Source organism: Sesamum indicum, linkage group LG4 (assembly GCF_000512975.1).
Source record: "Sesamum indicum cultivar Zhongzhi No. 13 linkage group LG4, S_indicum_v1.0, whole genome shotgun sequence".
NCBI lineage: Eukaryota > Viridiplantae > Streptophyta > Magnoliopsida > Lamiales > Pedaliaceae > Sesamum > Sesamum indicum.
Window position 1 is genome coordinate 215,722 of NC_026148.1, and position 20,170 is coordinate 235,891.

At 38.3% G+C, this 20,170-nt stretch overlaps 2 protein-coding genes across 3 annotated transcripts; both read left to right on the plus strand.

Moving 5' to 3' along the window:
* LOC105159643 lies at positions 1,621-4,448 on the plus strand. 2 transcript variants are annotated; one of them, XM_011076767.2, is made up of 3 exons: positions 1,621-1,939; positions 2,659-3,003; positions 3,613-4,448. In XM_011076767.2, exons 1-3 carry the CDS (start codon positions 1,718-1,720, stop codon positions 4,138-4,140), a joined length of 1,095 nt encoding a protein of 364 aa, XP_011075069.1. In that variant the 5' UTR covers positions 1,621-1,717; the 3' UTR covers positions 4,141-4,448. The 2 variants fall into 2 exon arrangements, with proteins under 2 accessions (XP_011075069.1, XP_011075070.1); XM_011076768.2 differs by lacking the exon at positions 1,621-1,939 and adding an exon at positions 1,977-2,514.
* Positions 4,662-5,830, plus strand: LOC105159642 (short-chain type dehydrogenase/reductase). Its single transcript, XM_011076766.2, has one exon. It carries the CDS (start codon positions 4,884-4,886, stop codon positions 5,685-5,687), a length of 804 nt encoding a protein of 267 aa, XP_011075068.1. The 5' UTR covers positions 4,662-4,883; the 3' UTR covers positions 5,688-5,830.

Genomic DNA, 20,170 nt, shown 5'->3' on the forward strand with positions numbered 1-20,170 from the left:
GGGGAAAGACGTCACCTCAACCAACTCACCGAAAAATTAGGAAGGCATCCTATCCCCAAAATACATTCATCCACAACAATCGCCCCTGAGAATCGTGGATCCTCCAACCACTGGGAGATAACCTGCTCTAAATTAGGGGGATCCCCAACTATTAAGAGATGAACTTCCACTGAATTCGTAGGGATTAAGCTCTAGCAAATATGCAGAGGACTCAATTTTCTCGCCGATTGATTGATTACTTATAAATAAAGAGTTCCCCCAATAGTATAATAAATGTTCTCCTTCATATTATATCTTAGCTAAAAAGAGCACCTTAATTCGTACTAAGAGTTGAACTTCAATTTCAATCAATGATTTGTACACAAAAAATGAGAATAACGCTCTGATTTTCACTAATTTATACTCTTTTATTTCTAGTATTTTGTGTGACAACTTTCTACTTCAAATAAATCCTACTTTTTGCTCGCAGTAGCTAGCATTCTATTTCACTACTTTGTACTGTAAATGGACCCAAACACTAATTTTTTGGTCGCATTACATATAATATTCATGTCAATTGTCACCACCTTTTATTAATATATATATATATATATATATAGCTGCTGCTTTGGATCAGTTCTTAAAATGGGGTAGCCCATGAGAGTGGCATATTGGATTGTTAATTGAGGATGGCTCAGCCTGTAGCTAGTTGGGCTGATAACATACAACGCCCATAGACAACTTAAACATGTTGGGGCAATACAAGAAGTGGTTTTTCTGGTAAAATTGATACTAGTCGGCCTCAAATACGACATTGACTGCCCTCCCAACTTTACATATAATAATTCTAACGCAATGACTTTAAAGTCAAAACTTATGCCTATGTTATGATCACCAATGTTTTGGTTGAACAACAACAACAATTAATAGTAAATTGGTGCAAAATTTGAGATGGAGACCAATTATTTATATATATATATACATAACGTAGAAATGAAGTTGTTGGTAAATATTAATTGAATTGAAGAAAATGGAAGGGGAAAAAGTATATGATTAAATATTTAGAGTTGAAATATATAGAGAGAGCAACCAAAGTTAGTAGAAAGGATATATATATAATTAGATAGAGACGCATTGGTGGTCGTCTTTGCCTCCCTTCAAAGCTCCCTTCCCCTTCTTCCACAAACCAACACCAACCATCGACCATCAACCATCAACCATCAACCATCATCAGTTGTATGTGTTGTGTTGTCAAAATCTCTCTCTCTCTCTCACACACACACACACCCCATGCATTCTTAATTAATTACTTCTGATCAGTTCCGTAGCATATATAAATTGCTATATATATATATATCCATCTTTTTAATACTTTTGATAATGATGATTAGTAATTATATAATATTAATCAAAGAGAAGCAACAAGCACTCTTCATCTTGGACATATATAAATAAATTGTCTCTAGATCAAATAAATAAATAAATAAATTGTCTGAGTTTTTAAAAAAAAAGGTGGAGCTATTTTTCTTTCTCTTTTGGGGAGTCACACGAGCATGATTCGCACGTGCTGAAAGCAAAAAAGCAACCACCACACCCAGCCCAAGTTGCACCCTGCAGGTGCTCTTTCTCTCTCTCTCTCTCTTTAAGAAGTCTTCATTCTTCACAACACACACACCCCCCCATTTCTGCATTCCCTCTTTCCATCTATCACAATTCGCAGCAGCAGGTAGTGAATGAGATGAATCCTCGTCTTGCACCAGTATCAGAAGAGCCCATCACCGACGATAACTCAACCACCACCACCACCATCAAGAAATCCCAAACATGGAGAAACTGGCTCATCCTCACCCTCAACCTTTTCCACAAGAAATCAGACCTCAAGATTCTTCTCAGTGTTGTGGGCTGCCCTCTCTTTCCTGTTTCTCTCCATCCCACCACCTCCATTTCTAATTTTTCTCAAGTAACTATATCTATATATTCCTTCTCCTCTTCCTACTTAAATCATTCTTTTCAACTTCAACATCTTATTTTCTGCTTTAATTACTACATATTTTGCTTTTTCCAAGCTAATTACTTATATTAAGTATATATTGCAGTGCACAAGCTGTTTTGTAGGTTAATTTAGTTTCATTACTCCATCTCCATTTTAATTAATATAATTCTGCACCACCTCCCACAACATTAATATTTATTGCTTTTAGGTTTTAGGTGGTCGACCCCCACCCCACTCTACATTTTCCCTCTACCATGCATCTTACTAAAATAATAATAATAATAACCTAGGCGGAATTTAAGATTGCACTAGTACTACACTAATATCTACATGCTTCCCTACCAAATTTACCTTTCACTTTCAACCATCTAATTCCAATTCATTTCTCCAACTACCACATTCATCAACACTAAGATCATACCAATCTTAATTATGCCACTACCATACTAATTAAATGCATGCGCCTACTGCACTTTCCAACCATTCATTTCAATTTTCTTCCTGTTAAATTATTGGATCCCAGTCAGATCTCGAGGGAAGGGGTGAGTTTGTTCTTATTCTACATTTTCAACGGACAATTAACTCGCATTTTACATTTAATCCACTCTGCCAAAAACTTAAAAAAGTCGTCAAATATTTACTGCGCCCGTTTTTAATTCAGAATTGAATGACTTCATACTACGTAGGTATCTTCGTCGGCACAATACATAATTCAGCACTTCTCTGCGGCGACTGGCTGTCGGAAGCTGGAGGGAGTGGTGAAGAATATGTATGCAACAGGGAAAGTGGCGATGGGCATGGTGGATGAGCTCAGCTCGGCTGCCGGAGCTACTAATATTTCTGGTGTGTCGCAGCAGAAGGGTTGCTTTGTGATATGGCAAATGGTACCTAATAAATGGTTGATTGAGCTAGTTGTGGGTGGTCACAAAGTTGTGGCTGGCAGTGATGGGAATGTAGCATGGCGGCATACTCCTTGGCTCGGTGCTCACGCTGCTAAAGGCGGTGTTCGACCTCTCCGACGTGCTCTCCAGGCAAGTCATCTGTCAACTCATCTTTTTATGTATTTGATCAGAGTTTGGTAGTTTCAAATTTAAAACAAGCAAGATTTTACTTTTAAGTCAATTATAAACTTGGAGTTGGAGTATTCCGCCGGAGAAGGGTACCTCAACTTCACCTTCTTTTTCATTGCTGGTGTATATTTCCAACCTTCCATCACTTGCACGCCAAAATTACCTTTTTTTTTTTTTTTTGACAAGTCTTTGCTCAATGAAATTTTATTACTTCAACTGCGGTTTAGCTTTTTTCTGGTATAGTTGGTTTGCCACCTTTCCCAGTGGACTATTAATCATCAAAGCATTTACTCTTCACTTGCATACTGGCTTGCTGGTATACTTCACCAACCACTGATCATAACTCCGGACCCAAACTTTACTCTTTTTGGGAAAAGGGCAAAGCTAGCTATCTCTCCAACTGTCGGCATCCCCACTGAGAATAGGACATTTTGCTCACAAAAATACCAACACGTTTTCTCTCTTTACTAAACAATGGCTACGAACAGCACCTTTGATGTTTTGCATTAACATTGAATATCAATTTATGTAAATTGTTAACGAAATCAATAGCAACACTTCCCCTTCCAGGGACTCGATCCAGTTGCCATATCATCGATATTCTCCACAGCAGAGTACATGGGAGAAAAGCAAATATCAGGAGTCGACTGCTTTGTGCTAAAACTATCAGCAGCGCATGCTGATCTTGCGGAGCGTAGCGACAGCACAGCCGAGATGATCAAGCATGTAACCCTTGGTTACTTCAGCCAAAGGAGTGGGTTGCTTGTTTACTTAGAGGACTCATACTTAACCAGAATCCAGACCCCTGGTTCCCGGCCCACATACTGGGAAACTACCATGAGCACCAAGGTAGAGGACTATCGGTCTGTGGAGGGGATCATGATCGCGCATTCCGGCCAATCAAGCGTGATCATCACCAGGTTTGGAGACAATTTGAGGGCCGGGGCTGGAGTTACGAGGATGGAAGAGACGTATGCAATTGATGATCTAGCATTCAATGTCCCTGGCCTTTCCGTGGACTCTTTTCTTCCTCCCCAAGAGCTACAGAAAGATTATCCGCAAAAAAATCTTGACTGGAGATGGCCTTTACATCGATGAGAATTAATTAAGTACTGTGGGATTCTCACTAATTTTTGAACTGCTGTGAGTTCACATAAGAGCTTGGTGTGAACATTGGACTCTTCCTTTGGTGTATACTGTATACATAATATGCGTTATGCCTGTTAAAGGACAGCAGTCTTTTTGCTTTTTGTCTGTAAACACAATCTGCAAAGAGCCCAACATAGCAAAAAAATGTCTTCCAATTTGTGAAACAGTGAAATAGCAAATATGTCTTAGAGCAGGGGTTGGGGCATATGTAGTTGGTGGCCCATGAATATTTAAGTTCATTGTTGGGCTGTTTCATATCTTTATCCAATTACCTCATCCAACAATACATTATTGATAACTAGGTGGACTATCTTTGGGCAAAGTACATCAATTGGGACAGGCCTATTTTCTATTCTGGGTAAGGATTATAGCAATTGGGACAGGCCTATTTTCTATTCTAGGTAAGGATTCAGTCCACTACAATCCATTGTCATCACCATTTATATATTCTGGCATCATCGACTGACGCTTTAACGTATTCACTTACCTCAGCTACATCCACTCTATTATATTACATGATCAGTAAAGGACATGTTCTGAAACTACAACAATAATGATTTTATTGGAACATCATCTTCCTTTAGTCAAAACAACTACAATATATATCTTATTTGGATCCAAAGGAAATATACTACTTGGATTTGTGCATAAATAGAGGAGTACCTGTTTGGATTCTGCATCAGAAACTTTCCATGGCAGCAAACACCACCGCAGCTACTTTAGCCCTCAGCGGCCGCGTAGCAATAGTAACTGGAGCTTCTCGCGGGATCGGCCGCGCAATCGCAATCCACCTCCGTTCCCTCGGCGCGAAGCTCGTCATCAACTACGCTTCCAGCTCAAGCCAAGCCGATCTTTTGGCCTCTGAGCTCAACTCTAAAGCCGCTGACAGAAGTGATACTTCTCCAGTGGCCATAGCAGTCAAAGCCGACGTATCGACTCCAGACGACGTCAAATTGCTGTTCGATCGAGCAGAACAGGAATTCAATACTCCGGCTCACATCCTGGTCAACTGCGCCGGGGTTTTAGATCCGAAGTACCCAACCCTCGCAAATACGACGGTGGAGGAGTGGGAAACGACATTTAATGTGAACACGAAGGGTGCGTTTTTGACATGCCGTGAGGCGGCGAATCGGCTGGCGCGCGGAGGCGGCGGGAGAATAGTACTGATATCGACTTCAATAGTGGGGGCGTCGCTGCCGGGATACGGTGCGTACGCGGCGTCGAAAGCGGCGGTGGAGACAATGACGAAGATAGCGGCGAAGGAGTTGAAGGGGAGTGGAATAACGGTAAATTGTGTGGCGCCGGGGCCGGTGGCGACGGAGCTATTCTTCGCGGGGAAAAGTGAAGAAATGGTGCAGAGATTGGTGGAGGCGTGTCCACTGGGCCGATTGGCTGAGCCCAATGATGTGGCCCAGATAATTGGGTTTTTGGTTAGTGATAGTGGGGAGTGGGTTAATGGGCAGGTCATTCGAGTCAATGGTGGATTTATTGTTTAAACTTTTAAAAAACACCATTTTATTTTATTTTTCTGTTTTTCCGATTCTTCTGGGTTTGTGTGTATTGTATTTGTATCTCCACTGCTGAAATAAGTGAGTGATTATGAGTATGAGTCCAATTATGCATTTGTGTTTGTAATTTATAGTTGGCCTCTATCGAAAAATATTACTTCATAGCTGAGAAATCCTTACCCAAATTGAATCTATTAGATTTGAACATATTACAAGTACAATAAGTATAATAGAATTGGCATGCTGATGTGATAATTTATGATTCAGAAAAAATAAAGAAAAAAAAAATCACTTCATAAGAATGTTACAATTATTATTATGTGACTAATTCAATCAATCAAACTTGAAATTGGATGAAGGGTTTTGATTTAGAGCAATGCAGAACAACTGCCAACATGGTACATATCATTGAATTCAAGCTCTGTTTTTATAGTGTGGGCTCGGATGCTGAGGGCCCATATGATGGCTAGAAGTGGACTTAGTGTAGTTGGCCCAATGAATGAGCTTTAAAGTATATTGGTTTGGGGGTAAAAAGTGTAAGTATACGATTTGTGTGATGTGTGTGATTTTAATATGACTCCAATGTCCTTGGGTCTTGACGATAGATTTGGACTGATTGAGCAAAAGAACTTGAGAAATAGGATCTGCAAAACAATATGTTAGCACTCCGACGCCAAGTTAGTTTCGAATTTAAAAATAAATAATTGTAGAAATAAATTATAATGAGAAATTGAGATAACAACAAGAATTTCGTAAGCAAAATATGGTCAGAGCAAGAGTTAAGAGCTGCAGCAAAAATAGCAAAGTAATTTCCAGCTTCTTGAAGGTGTCCCCGTTGGGGGATGTTGCTTGTATTTATAGAGAAGGCGCCCCCGTTCGTTAGGACTCTAACCATTACCTGTATTTTCGAGAAAAAAGGCAAGAAACCTATGGATAAGGCACAATTTCATCTTATCCTTAGCTTGATCAGCACGTTTTTGTTTGGAAGATGACTCCTTTTACATGAGGACTCTTATTCTGCAAGGAGTCCAAAGCCTTAAGGGCGCTTCCCTTCTCCCTTGGGCTTGGAAAGCAGGCCTGAGGTTTGGCAAGCCTTGTACTAGACTTCCCTCTTGGGCCGAGCTTGGAAATCTTCCAGCAAGTCGCCCACATCATGGGTTGGTGAGCCTAGTTCGGGCTTTAAACCTATTTTTGGGACAGCTTTTGAGCCATACAGATCATTCAGTCCCTCCCACTTTAAGGAGGAAGGATGGCCCCCTAACTCCTTAGAGTAGGAACCTTTGTAGCGCGAGAAAAAAAAGACCCTTCTTCACTACTCTGGTGTTTGTTCCTTTCTGCTCCTTCTGCAATTTTTAGGAAAGTGTATCTCAACTTTTGTCAGATTGACCTGGTAACCGTAATAATGGCAAGGGCAGGCGACGTTTGGGTAACCGCTGAGGTCGCGTTTGGTAACCATCCTCCCACGTGCGTTGTAACCGCCCTCATCCAAGCTATTAGTAGAGGCACGTCGAGTTAACTCCTTCAGCCATTATCTCTGGCTAATTCTGATCCTCTATCCTCTTCTCTCAAAAGTTCATTTTTGAAGCACAAAGTTTTTCCGTCTTTGTTTCTTGTAAGTATTCTTCTCCCTTTTTCCTAAGGATCATCTTTTCTCAAATGTCTTCTTCTAGTGAATTCTTGTGTTTCCTTAAAAAAAACTTTTCTGGGCGATGATCCCTCTGAAGTCACCTCTAGGAAGATAGACCCTGTCTTACCTCGCTTCGCCTTGGGCCAGAGGAGGAGCCTGAGACAGGCCACAACTGCTGCCAGACGTTTGATAGATGAGGATACTGATGAGGAGGCAGGGGAGAACGAGGGTGAGGGTTATTCTCCGGAAGAAAAGAGGGAGTCAAAGTCCCCTGTGGAGGAAGAAAGGACGCCTAGGTCTTCCTTTAAGGAGGACAAGGTGTCTGGATCTCCTCCTATGGAAGAGAAGAGGAGGACTCTCCAGGAAGAGGAGGAGTAGGAGGATAGAGTTCCCTAGTCACCGATAGACTAGGGGTCCTCTACTCTGAAGACCACCTCTATAGACCTGTTGCTACAAGAATTTTACGTCCCCCCTTCTTTCGTTGTATATACTCCTTGTCCAACAAGTTGTCCTTTCCATCATCCTCCCAGTTGTTTATGTTTCTTAGCTGCACAGTTACGCTCAGGTTTGTGTTTCCATGTTCCCCTCTTTTATTTGGAAGTCGCCCGTCTTTTTCAAGTTCTTCTGAACCAATTAGTTCACAACTCCTTTTTTTATAGTTTTTCGTTTGAATGGTACCCCTGTAACAACACATGTCTTTGCTAAGTGCTATTGTCTTAAGCGGGTTGAGAAAGGTTTTTTCTGTTTTGTTCCCTGAAAGGGGGTGTCCTTCTTGTCGCCTTCTAATCCTCCCAAGTACTGGAAAATAGCTATTTTTTTATGTACTTTCTCCTCATACTTGGTCCTTTCCTAGCCAGTGGGTTCAAGAGACACCACCCCTTGTACATGTAGGGCCAAGAACAACAACTCTGTCTTCTTTGCTGCTAGATTGAATGAAGCCCCTTATGACCGCCAATCCCTCATTAACGAGAGGCTTTTAGGGCATTTTGGCTTGGCCCCTCAAACGAAACTTTTAGGGGATTCTTTAGGTATTTGTTTTTTTGCTTGTTGATGCATCTTCTTTCTTGTGCCTTCTTGAAGTATTAATTTCTCCTTTGTATGTTTGCAGAGAACATCATGTTTTGTAAACTCATGAGAGACCATATGTTGAGGGGTCGTGCTGGAGGGACCCCTACTCCAAAGTCTTCAAAGGAGCACCCGCGCCTCTAGCGAATCAAAAGGTAAATGCCTTCCTCCTCCTTTTCTCCGGGTCCAGTAGTTGGGAGTTCTTCAAAAAGACCTCGTACAGGTTCTATGGGGGCTCCCCCTCACGTCCTTCATCTTTGCCTCTTCTGCCCCCTCCTTTAAAGAAGAGATGAATACCCCCCAGGTCTTCGTGCACCTCCCTCTGCCTGTCTTCCCAACCGCCAATCATTAGATCAATAGAGGGGGAGAAATCCCCTAGTGGCTAACCTGAGAACGAGGATTTTATCTCCTGGGACAAACACTTTCTAGGCCCTCTTCTCAAGGAGGTTGAGGGAATGGGGGCTTATTATTTGTTCAAGATACTGTTCTCTCGCTATGTTTCTTTCCTTCATGCAACACTTTTTCTAAAGCTTCATGTTTTCTGTAGGCGGCCTCCATGTATGAAAAGCTTTCTTCTAAGCTTTAGGGGGTTCCCCCAATTTCTCCAAACAATGCTTAGAAGTGAAAGTTGGAGGATAAGGTGGAACCCCTAGAAGATGAGAATGCCAAATTACGGGAAGCGAAGAAGGAGGTCACAAGCCATTATCAACAGCTGGAGAAAGATATGAGGAAACTGCAGAAGGAGGTGGCCAACCATGAGGGTGTCCTTAAGAAAGCTGTGGAGAACGCGCTAATGGATTTTCCCCATTCGGAGGAAGGCAAGAACTATTTGGAGGCTTAAGGTGCCTTAAGGAGTTCAAGAAGTCTGAGTGTTATCAGCTGGAGGCGGCCAAGATAGCGAGCCCTTACTTTAAACATGGTTTTATAGCTTGTAAGGAGCAGCTTCTGGGTCAAGGGCACCCCCTTCAAGAGAGGAGCCTACCTTCCTTGACCTTGCTACAACCTTGTATAATGCGCTTGATCCCTTTGCAGAGCCCTCCATCCCTAGGGATGGAAGCTCCCCACCCCCCTGATTCAAGTTGGTTTCTCCTTTGTCCTCTATTTGTATTTTTTTCCTATTTTATGCTGACTCTGCAAAGTTTTGCAGAAGGAGATGGCAAAATATCACTTTTGATCCCATTAGATAGGGCCCTTCTCACTTGCAATCCCACGCTTTACGTATTCAACACCTTTAATCCCCAAACCCTATTTTTTTAACAGAAATGGTCCTGTTTCGTTAACAACTAAATGAAACGGCACACGTGACAAGTCACGTACCGTTAGTCAACTGGCAGCTAGGGAAAAAAAATAGAGGCAAAATATCACTTTTTGGTCCCACTAGATAGGGCCCTTCTCACTTGCAGTCCCACGCTTTACGTGTTCAACACCTTTAGTCCAGGTATCTCATCTTTTCGTATTAGGTGTTGCAGTTGGATGAATAAATATAGAAACTAACTTATAACTAGATATGCATATATGCTTTCTATGTTTATAGTCTTGGATAATGCTACAAGATAGAATGTTGTATCAATTAGTTCTTATAATCTAGTCAGCATAGATTAGCTGGTAAAGAATCAAGTCTATTTGTCTGTGCAACTGGCATAGTAGTTATATGCTTTGATTATAATAAAACCAGTTTCATCATATGACATGCCTTTTGCACCTCTGCTAGGTGGGAAGTTGGCATACAAGAAGTTGCAAAAGACTCGGCTCTGGGTAGATTGAAGGGAAGCGATAATGTGGTAAAGATATTTTTGTTTATTATGCACTTTCCTATTGTCAGGCAGTCATGTTGCCACATTCTTGTATTATGTCTACTCTTGATATAGTTTTTTTTTTAATTTGAGTCACAAGTTAATGTAAATTATACCATTCCAATTAACTAAAATAATGGAAATTGGGATTGCAAAATGTGGTAGAATGACGATGGAAAAGCTCTAAAAGATATTATTTCCAAGCACCAAGTCATTAGGATTGACTCCCAGATTTGACCTACCTCCAGGACTCTATCTCCTATTTCAACAAAAGGTTCTGAAAATGATTTTTCTCAAACACAACGTAGTAAGATTAAATGGAAGATTTCTTGCATGCGTAGCTCTTGTTTGCGTGATGTGTTCTGTATTTGGTTATATTTGTAATAATAAAGTTCTATTGACGTAACTTGATTTTATTTTCTTTTTGTGAAAAAGGATTATACTGAATCTAGCCATAATAAATCCAGAAACACTACTTTTTTGTTATAATTATCTCTTGCTAAATTTATTACTATTAGTAGTCTAGAATTAATGATTATTTGCTCTCCAAAATCCTTACTAGTATGGAAACCATTCTGAATACATCAGTAACGAACTTTATTTCCAGCTGGAGATATATAGCCGCTGCTATAGTGAACAACCACTGGTTATTCAAGGTGTTGGAGCATGCAATGATACTACAACTGCTGGTGTGCAATTTTAGTTTATATTTTTATTGCTTTCAAGATTTATGCTTACACATTTAAACATAACATAAACTATAATTACTTGCAAAAAAAGACTAGGCATATCCATTAGTCCTTTTACACATAATTCACCATTACTAAAAGGTCATCTAGTAATATATAAGAATATCCTTTTACACATAATTCACCATTACAATAGCATTCAATATTTGAAGTAGTTTGAGATGTTTGTGACATCTTTTGGACTATTGCTATCAACATTAAGTGATGAAATAAGATGAAAATGTTGTGTGGTGTTTGTGGGTTATCTACATATATAAATAGCAAAAAAATATTTTTTGGCGCCTTTTTTTCCCTCCAAAAACTGAACACAAGCCTGTCTTTATTTTTTTCGCCAGCTGCCAATTGACTAACGGCACGTGACAACTCACATGCCGTTTTCTTTAGTTGTTAACGAAACAGGATTATTTTTGTTAAAAAAATAGGATTTTGGGACTAAAGGTGTTGAACACGTAAATGTGGGACTACAAGTGAGAAGGACCCTATCTAGTGGGACCAAAAGTGATATTTTACCTCTTGTTTTTTTCGCTAGCTGCCAGTTGACTAACAACACATGACTTGTCACATGCCATTTCCATTAGTTTTTAACGGAACAGGACCATTTCTGTTAAAAAAAATAGGATTTTGGGACTAAAGGTGTTGAACACGTAAAGCATGGGACTGCAAGTGAGAAGGACCCTATCTAGTGGGACCAAAATTTTGCAGAAGGAGATTTAGACAATTTATTGGGGGAGGTCGAGGAAAAGGTGAGGAGTCCCCCTAACAAAGCAACAATTGATTCCATACCGGGGATCTCCAGGGTGAAGGTGCCCTAAAATTAGAGGAAGAAGAAGTTCCCTTGGCCGCCAATGCTGAGCCTCCTACCACCCCTGCGCATGTTGCTGATGCCCCCCCTTGAGAAGGAGAAAGAAAACCCCGCCTGTGGGGAGAAAAAAATTGATGTTGTTTGAATTGTTCCTCATGGATGTTGGTCGAAATAATTTTAATTTTCTTTCTCTTCTTTTTTACCCCCATTCATAATAGAGATGAGATAATTTATCTTTCCTTGCTTTGTTGGATACTGCTTTCTTTTTCTCTCTACTCCTGCCCACGGTTTTAGGCTAGGGGTTGAAATACGATGCTTTTAGTTCTTCACTTTGTGTTTGATGTTCGTCATTATGCTTGCACTGCTTTCTTGATATGATGGAATCCTTAAGCTTTGTTTAAAGTGACACAACACTAGAGAGACTTATCCTGGGGGAGGCCTCTTTTGCCCTTCTTGTGGGAGGTCCTTTTTAGCTATTGTAGGGGATGCTTCCTTTACCCTAGTTGTACCTGAGTACTAGACATAGGGTTACTGCCCATAATGTATATCGTGAAATATACTTACGTGAAAAGAAATGAATGAGAGGCGTACGAGGGCTTAAAATGGGATTCCTAAAGGCTCCTTTGATAATGGAGGTCTGCATGAATTTTAGCAGGCTTACTCCTATGTTGTTTTTGTGTCTTGCCTCAAGAAATTTAATATAGAGTACCTTTTCAGAGGGTGACCCCAAAAGAGAATGATTATCTGACTTTGGATGTCTATAGGCAGCCCTTTTAGAGGGAGTCTCCCAAAAGATTTGTTGGGGGATGTCTTTCAGGAAGACATTTCTAGAGGGAGTTTTTCAGGAGACATTTTTAAAGGGAGTCCTTTAGGAGGACTTATTCGAGGATGCCCTTGAGGAAGACACTTTTAGAGGGAGTTTTTCAAGAAGACTTACTGGAGGATTCTTTGAATGCGAAGGACGCCCTTCTTCATGCATAATATTTCTTGAGGTTGTGTATGTTTCAGGAACGTAGCTCAGCTTGGTAAAGAAGTCAATGGTTACTAGAGGGAAGTTCCTTTGCCTAGGAGCTAGGGGAAAGGTCTCACGATATCTATCCCTCATTGTGTGAAAAGACATGGCGATAACATAGTTGTGAGGGGCTCCACAGGTTGGTGTATGAGGGAAGAGTGTTTTTAGCTTTTCTCACTAGTTGTCTCGCATCTTGTTTCATGGAAAGCCAAAAGTATTCCGCCTGCAACACTTTATTGGGGAGAACCCAGGTTCCTGCATGCACTCCACAGCAGCCATTGTGTATTTCTTTAAGAATATACAATCCTTCTGGTTGAGACAAACATCGGAGTAGAGGGTGTGTAAGATTTCTTGTAAAGGACCCCTCCTTGTAGTAGGAAGCGGGCAACTTGAGCCCTAAGTCTTGCGGCCTCCCATCTTTTGTCTGAGAAGTGCCCCTCTTCAAGCCATCGGATAACATGGGTCCTCCAATCTCCTGAGGAGGATATGGCTTGAATTTGAATTGGAGCTCTTGGCTTGGGGAGGTAATATGCCTCGTCCTACAATCTTCTACAGCACTAGCGAATTTGGAGAGGCAGTCAACTTTGACGTTTTCTTCCCTTGGGATTCGGATAATTTGAAAACTTTCAACCCCATCTTTAATTCTGCTATCTATTGTAGATATTGGATCATATTTTCTTCTTTCGCTTCGTATGAGCGCTCCACTTGTTTGACTATTAGCTACGAATCTAAATAAGATATTAAGTGTCTAGCTCCCACTTCATGTGCCACTTTGAGTCCCGTTATGCATGCTTCGTATTCGGCTTCGTTGTTGGAGGCCTTAAACCCGAACTTGACAGCGAATTCCAGATCTTCTCTTTGGGGTGAAGTGATGACTATCGCTACAAAAAAAAAAAAAAAAAAAAAAAAAACTAGAATTTGAAGCGGGCTTAGGAACTTTTTTTTTTGTGTTTCTTTGGAACGGTTTGTAGGATACCGAACTTATATGGAGCAGTTTTTTGGAACGCTTGGAAATCCATGCTCACGAATGGCGTTACAAAATTTTAGGAATGGTTCAGGCAAGACTGTTCCTATTTGGGATGGAAACTGTAACACTCTATGAAAATAATTCCTATTATTGAATTTGTAGAAAAAATATTTTTTTAATTGGAACAATTTTAGAAACGACTAGTCTTATTTAGAAACACGTATATAAAATTGTTTTAGTTGTGGTATTAGGAACGGTCATTATGAGTTTGGAATACGTACTTAAAACTGAAATAGCAATAGTATTAGAAACAGTCAACCACTATTTAGGAACACTTAATGGTTATAGCAATGGAATTTGGAGTGATCAATGCAGTTTAGGAACACACTTTTAGACCTGTTTTGGTAATGGTATTTAGAACGGTCATTTATTTAGATTTGTAACATTTCTTTACCATTACTAAAACCTTTCCTAAGAGAAGTTCCCTTGGTATCAACTATTAGTGAAGACGATATCTTCACTAGAAGAGCTTGGGGATTATGGGTCTATCTCACTAAGATGGACAAAGTCAATTATCCATTCAAATTTTTTTCAAATAAAGTGGATAGATCATTCCTGTTAAACTCCATGACGGGAAAAAGTACTAAGTTCATAGAAAGCTTATTTGAAAAGACAAGGATATTGATCTTGGTAAATAAGCTACCAGCGACTAAAGCAACAAGAACGAAGACGTGCAACATGCTGCATATTGGGCAATGGCATAATCGTGTATGCCCTTGCTGTGAGAAACAAGAGAAATCCCTATTCGGGATAAAAATTCGGGTTACTCAAAAGAAACTGGAACCAAATTAGGACAAGGGTAAAAGAAATAATTTTTAAAAAATGAAGTAAAAGTTGGAGAATGTAAAAATCAAGAATAAGACTGTCGATAGAAAATGACAAAGACCAACACTCAGCAAAGCAGGAAAGTCAGCTAGCAATCACATGGCCGACAAGCCATTATAACCAATAGCTGGAAAGGATACAGTGATGATGAACGCAATGACGTTATTCGAAAAAGACAAGATGATGATGAACGTAGTGACGTCATCAAAAAACAAGTTTGGAGTTCGGGTTTGAAGTCCGCGGACGCTTATAAATAAGAAAGCAATGAAGCAGATGGGGATCATCAGAAATTTTCTCCTACTCTTCAAAACATAATATTTGAGTGTCCAAATCTTTGTAAATTTTTGAATTCTTAGTTTATGGGGGATTTCCCAACGAGGCAAGTCCTCTATCATTTGAGAGACTAAATAGTTATCTCCTCCAATGGAGGAAATAACATTTATGTAATATTCCATATATCTCTTCAATAAAACTACGCCTTAAGGTAGGAAACGAAATAGGGTTGTGCTGTTTGTTGCTGAAGGAGCCAAGTACATGCGAACCATCTGTTATGGTAGTGTGGTTGGAAGAAGTCCATAAAATCGAGGACTCAGAATACTTAGAAGCAAGGCGGTAAAAAAAAAGTACGAACTTATGAGGACTTAATTTATACCGAAAGCATGTTGCACATGACTTGGAGCATGTAATGGACTACGGTTAATTTTAGCTAGAAGGGCAAAATGGTCATAAAATGGGCCAAATGACCAAAATTGTGAATATTTAAAAGTTATAGGACTAAAATTGCCAACTCCATAGTTAGAGGACCAAAATTGCCAACCCCTTATAGATAGAGGACCAAAATTGCAAGCCCTATTTATATATTATATATATATTGGTTGCTTTGTTAGAATATGTGACTTAAAAGCCAATTAGATTGGCATACTTGTAATCTATTCTGACAATAACTCGATTTTATGTAATATTATTCAATGAATAAAATGAGTATTGCTATTGGCATTTCATTTGTCGTGCTCATTACATTTATGTTTGCATTTTTTTCAAACATCACAACAAAGCCCACAGATCACCTTGAACAACAGTGCAACAGTTGGACTGCGCATTGGATGGCGGTCATGAAACCAAACTATTTAGGATTGGGTTTGAATATTCCAAGTCGAGGACCTCGAAAATGGACATCAAAGTATCCTATGGAGACTTGTATTAAGAGTCACATTCATCTAATGAGTGTCGTGTTTCATTGGCTTCAGATGCGAGACATCTATGCGATCTTAATAGGTCGATTGACTAGGTGTCGAATTGCCTGAACTAACATGCAGGGATCGTTATATGGAAGCCTTATAGGCTTGATCGGTATACTCAAGTCCCCGGCTCTGATACTATGAGAGTAGTCCTCAGACTAGAGGAATAACGGCAGTTACGTGCATGCGAATCTTAGATTTGTGCGAGAGGTGATCGTATCTCAAACATGGTCATCATAAGCTTTGTCTAGTGCATTCAAAGTATGTAGCGAGGACGGTGAGTTCCAAGAAGAGGATCCATCCCCTGTCAAAACGTGACAGAGGCATTTTCTATGCACTTGGAGATGCGTTAACGCTCTATAAATCTGTGGTCACAGTCATTGGTCGAATATGAAAAAGAGGTTCCTAGTTTCAGGAATTTGGTGTAACGCAATCTCTCAAGTATTAAGCATAGACGCCTAATCCAGGATGAAAACCGACACCCAATTTCATGCTCTAGACTAAGATCGAAAAATGGTAGATGGAAGGATCATACCCTTATGGACTCGGGAGCCTAAAAGTTCACATGGATTTTCGCCTAGTCTCTAGTGCCATAGACCGTTGCTAGACGGCCACCATGGTGACAGGCTTTCTTAATCAAGAATTGATAAAAAATTCTTAATTAAATTGAATTTAATTAATACTAGTGTTGGGCACTAGCCCAAGTCTAGCTGAAATGTGAACCTCAAGAGCCACACATAAATCACCGAGAAGGGACGAGGAATTAATTGGAATTAATTGAGAATTAATTCCATAAGTAATTGGATTACTTATATATGAGAGGGATCCATTGGATGGATAAGCCCAATGATAAATTAATTAGAATAATTTATATTGGGCTTGCCCTTATTATTTAATAAATGCTTATTGGGTTCATATATTTAATTGGATTAAATATATAATGGACTTAATTAAGTGAATTTTAATTACATTGGAGTTAATTAAGATTGATTGGGCCTTGTATTTTAATTAATTAAAATTGGCCCAAATTCATTAATTAAGTTGGTGGAAATGATTAGAAAAGAAAATTATTGACTAACAAATTCACTTTTAAAAGGTGTCATGTTAGTGATCCTTTATTCAGAATAAAGGATTTTATTACCTTATGGATGGTTAAATGAACCTAGACATATTTTAATGCATCCATACAAGGTATATATATGTATGTTAGTTATTTGGAATAACTAATGAATACATAACAAAGCAAGAAAATAATTTTCCTCTCTCCAATTACTCCACTCAGCCGAACCACCTATTGTGCACACTTGATCTATTTTTCTCCTCAATTCTTTTCTAGCAAATTGAGTTGAGGAGTCCGAAGTTCCGGTGTGGTGCGGCCGCAACTGTAGAGGATTTCTACATTGAAACCTTGCATGAACGGATAAGACGAAGGAGGTTCGAAATAAATCAAATCAAAGGTAATTCTTGATTTATGATTTATGCACCTCTTGTTTTACATTCAACCATTAGCCCCGTTAATTTCATTGTCGTTTATTTTTATTAATTACATTGAACACCCGAGAACTCCAAGGGTACATCCCTCCGTATGGTTTTATTACGCTTTCATTTTAATTTATGCATTTTATTATTGCCGCTTTTGCTTGCGCGTTCCCGAGTCGATCCACTCGCACTTCGAGGTGCTTTCATGCTTATATATATTTGATCATGCACTTGGATTTATATTTATATATATGGAGAATGTATATTGGTTATTTATATATTTGATCGTTGATTACTTGTTGGTTACCTTGATATTTGTAAAATTGTTATTATGTGTTATATGTGATAGTATTGTATTGATGTGAGATGAATGATTATGTGATTATAAAATTGATTAGTGAATGAAATTGAATAGGAAATTTATTGATGAGAAGATAATTATTAAATAGAATTGCAGGATAAAGTTAATGATATTGTTCTCGTGAATTTAAATAAGAGATGGATTACCTGATTGGGAAGGGGCATACTGCAATGGCTTATGATGATATGATTAATGACGAGCTGTGTGTTGTAATTGATAGTGGAGATGATGTGACATATTATACGAGTTATGTGTTGTGTGATATGATTGGTGATGAGATATCATACGAGTTGTGTGCTGTGTGACATCGAAGAAAAAAAAAACAAATATTATGATTGAGATTATGATGACAGCTGGCAAGGCCATTGAGTGATACACTCCACTTTAGGTAAGCAGGGCCCTAAAAAAATAAATTAAAATATCACTATTATGACATAAGCTGATATATGATTAAGAGCATATGTTATTCTTTTACCTGCTGATATTATTTGACGAATATTGGTTGGTTGATATGATTGTATTATGTTTGACTTGTGATTGTGATGTATGTATATATATAGATTGATTGGCTATACTTACTGAGTAGACAACTCACTCCTTGTCATGTACTTTTCAGGAGATATATCACACTGACTAGTCACATTAGATTTTGAGTCGTGTCGTTTTTGTGAATAGGTAGGTCAGCATTACATCTGAAGCCAAGACTTTTGGTTATGAGAATATTAAATATACTAGTCTCTTTCCTGGTTTGCATTTAAAATTTGTACAGCTGGTTGTGGTGCTATTTTCATTTGAGATTTTGTTTACGAGGACATGTGGAGAGATTAAATATATCTTTTGAATATGCCTATTATGTCGTGTGACGTTTATATGTTATATCGATAAATAAAAATATCTTATAAGAGGGGTTGTAATAAGGAAAGTGTATGATAATTAGTGGTAATTATGTATAATGTTGTAGGGGGTGCTACATATTAAGCCTCTTGGATCAGGGCCCTCTCGGATTGGGTTGGTGGGACTTCTATTTTCTAGGGGACATTTGTCTGAGCCTTCTTCCGAACTGGGCCTGTGCGGGACACCATAGGCCTTGCATTTTTTTCTTCTTTTTGGGCTGCTTAGGCCTTTTTGACTCATCTTATTTTTATGCAAATCATAAGGGTTGTTCAGTAAAATTATAAAATATAATTTTTTCTTTTCAATCTATTTTTTTCGTACCAAACAAATAAAAATATTTGAGATATATTCTCATACCAAATAATTTGATAGAAAATCATTATTCTTTTTCTCCCTCTCCCTCTTTAACTTTCCCTCGACCTTTTACTTTCCTTTTTCTTCTCACTTAAACTAAACATATACACTATGTTTGATTTTATTTTTAACTTATTTTAATTTTTTTTGTGGAAATCAAGAGATAAAAATAAAGATAAATAAATATGTATTAGAGATAGTTTGTATATTTGAATTTATTTTTGGAGATAATACAAAATAAGTATGTTATGTTTGATGTTGTTTAGTAGGAGACAAAAATTACTGTTCATTGTCAAATTATTTCTCTTATATATATATATTTATATATATGTATGAGTATGTATATAATTTTTTTAGATGTAGGGCCTATAATTAGTGTAAACTTATTTGACAAAAAATAAATGAGGCATTGTTTCAAAACATTTTAAAACACTATCAAAACTTCCAAAAGAAATCAAAATAAATATTATTATGCTTTGAGCCATCTCAAAAATAAAGCAAAACTAAAAACAAACATTATGATATAGTCTAAGTGTTGACTGCAGTATACACTATACAATTACAAGTTACAACCCAAGCCCAGTTCAGTAATTGAATCCAGAAAGGAAGAGTGATGTAGATAGAGATGAGGAGGAGTTGGTGTTGAGACAAAAGACAAACAACCAAACGAAAGAGATAAACATCTGCACACAAGTAATTATCAAAGTGTTGGCGTTGAACATGCAATCATCGTGCATATATATTTATGTAAGTTGTATGTGATAATTAGATAAAGGGAGAAGGAGTTTCTCCCATTTCTTCAATCTTTTTCCTTTTCTTACTCCACATCATATATATATGTCATGTACATGGTTGTTACCGATATCACTTAAGATTGTATATTTTTTATCAAATTAAAATAATTATAATATATTTATTATATAATTAATTATTTTTTTAAATTAGTGTATATATATTGTGCTTACTGTATAACTGATTCAAATTCAATTAAATTCAATTTAAATTAAAATTTTTCTTATTCAACCTACGTGTATCAATAATTAAATATGATAATGTCGCATGGTTGACTAACTTTTTTTTTTCTTTTTTCAGTATAATTTGGATAATAATTCAGTTTTTGACCCAACAACTTGGTTCCACAAAAGTAACTTATTTTCAGATGCAAGCATGAATGTCCCCACCCTACCATTTAAAATTAATAATCCAATGTTAATATATATAATTATGGGGTGTATACGAACTTTT

Excerpts from the sequence above, each read along its gene's own strand:
- LOC105159643 (XM_011076767.2), top strand. The coding sequence starts at position 1,718 with ATGAATCCTCGTCTTGCACCAGTATCAGAAGAGCCCATCACCGACGAT. Across the intron at positions 1,940-2,658 it reads CCATTTCTAATTTTTCTCAA|GTATCTTCGTCGGCACAATA; the intron begins GTAACTATATCT and ends CATACTACGTAG. Across the intron at positions 3,004-3,612 it reads CTCTCCGACGTGCTCTCCAG|GGACTCGATCCAGTTGCCAT; the intron begins GCAAGTCATCTG and ends TTCCCCTTCCAG.
- LOC105159642 (XM_011076766.2), top strand. The coding sequence starts at position 4,884 with ATGGCAGCAAACACCACCGCAGCTACTTTAGCCCTCAGCGGCCGCGTA.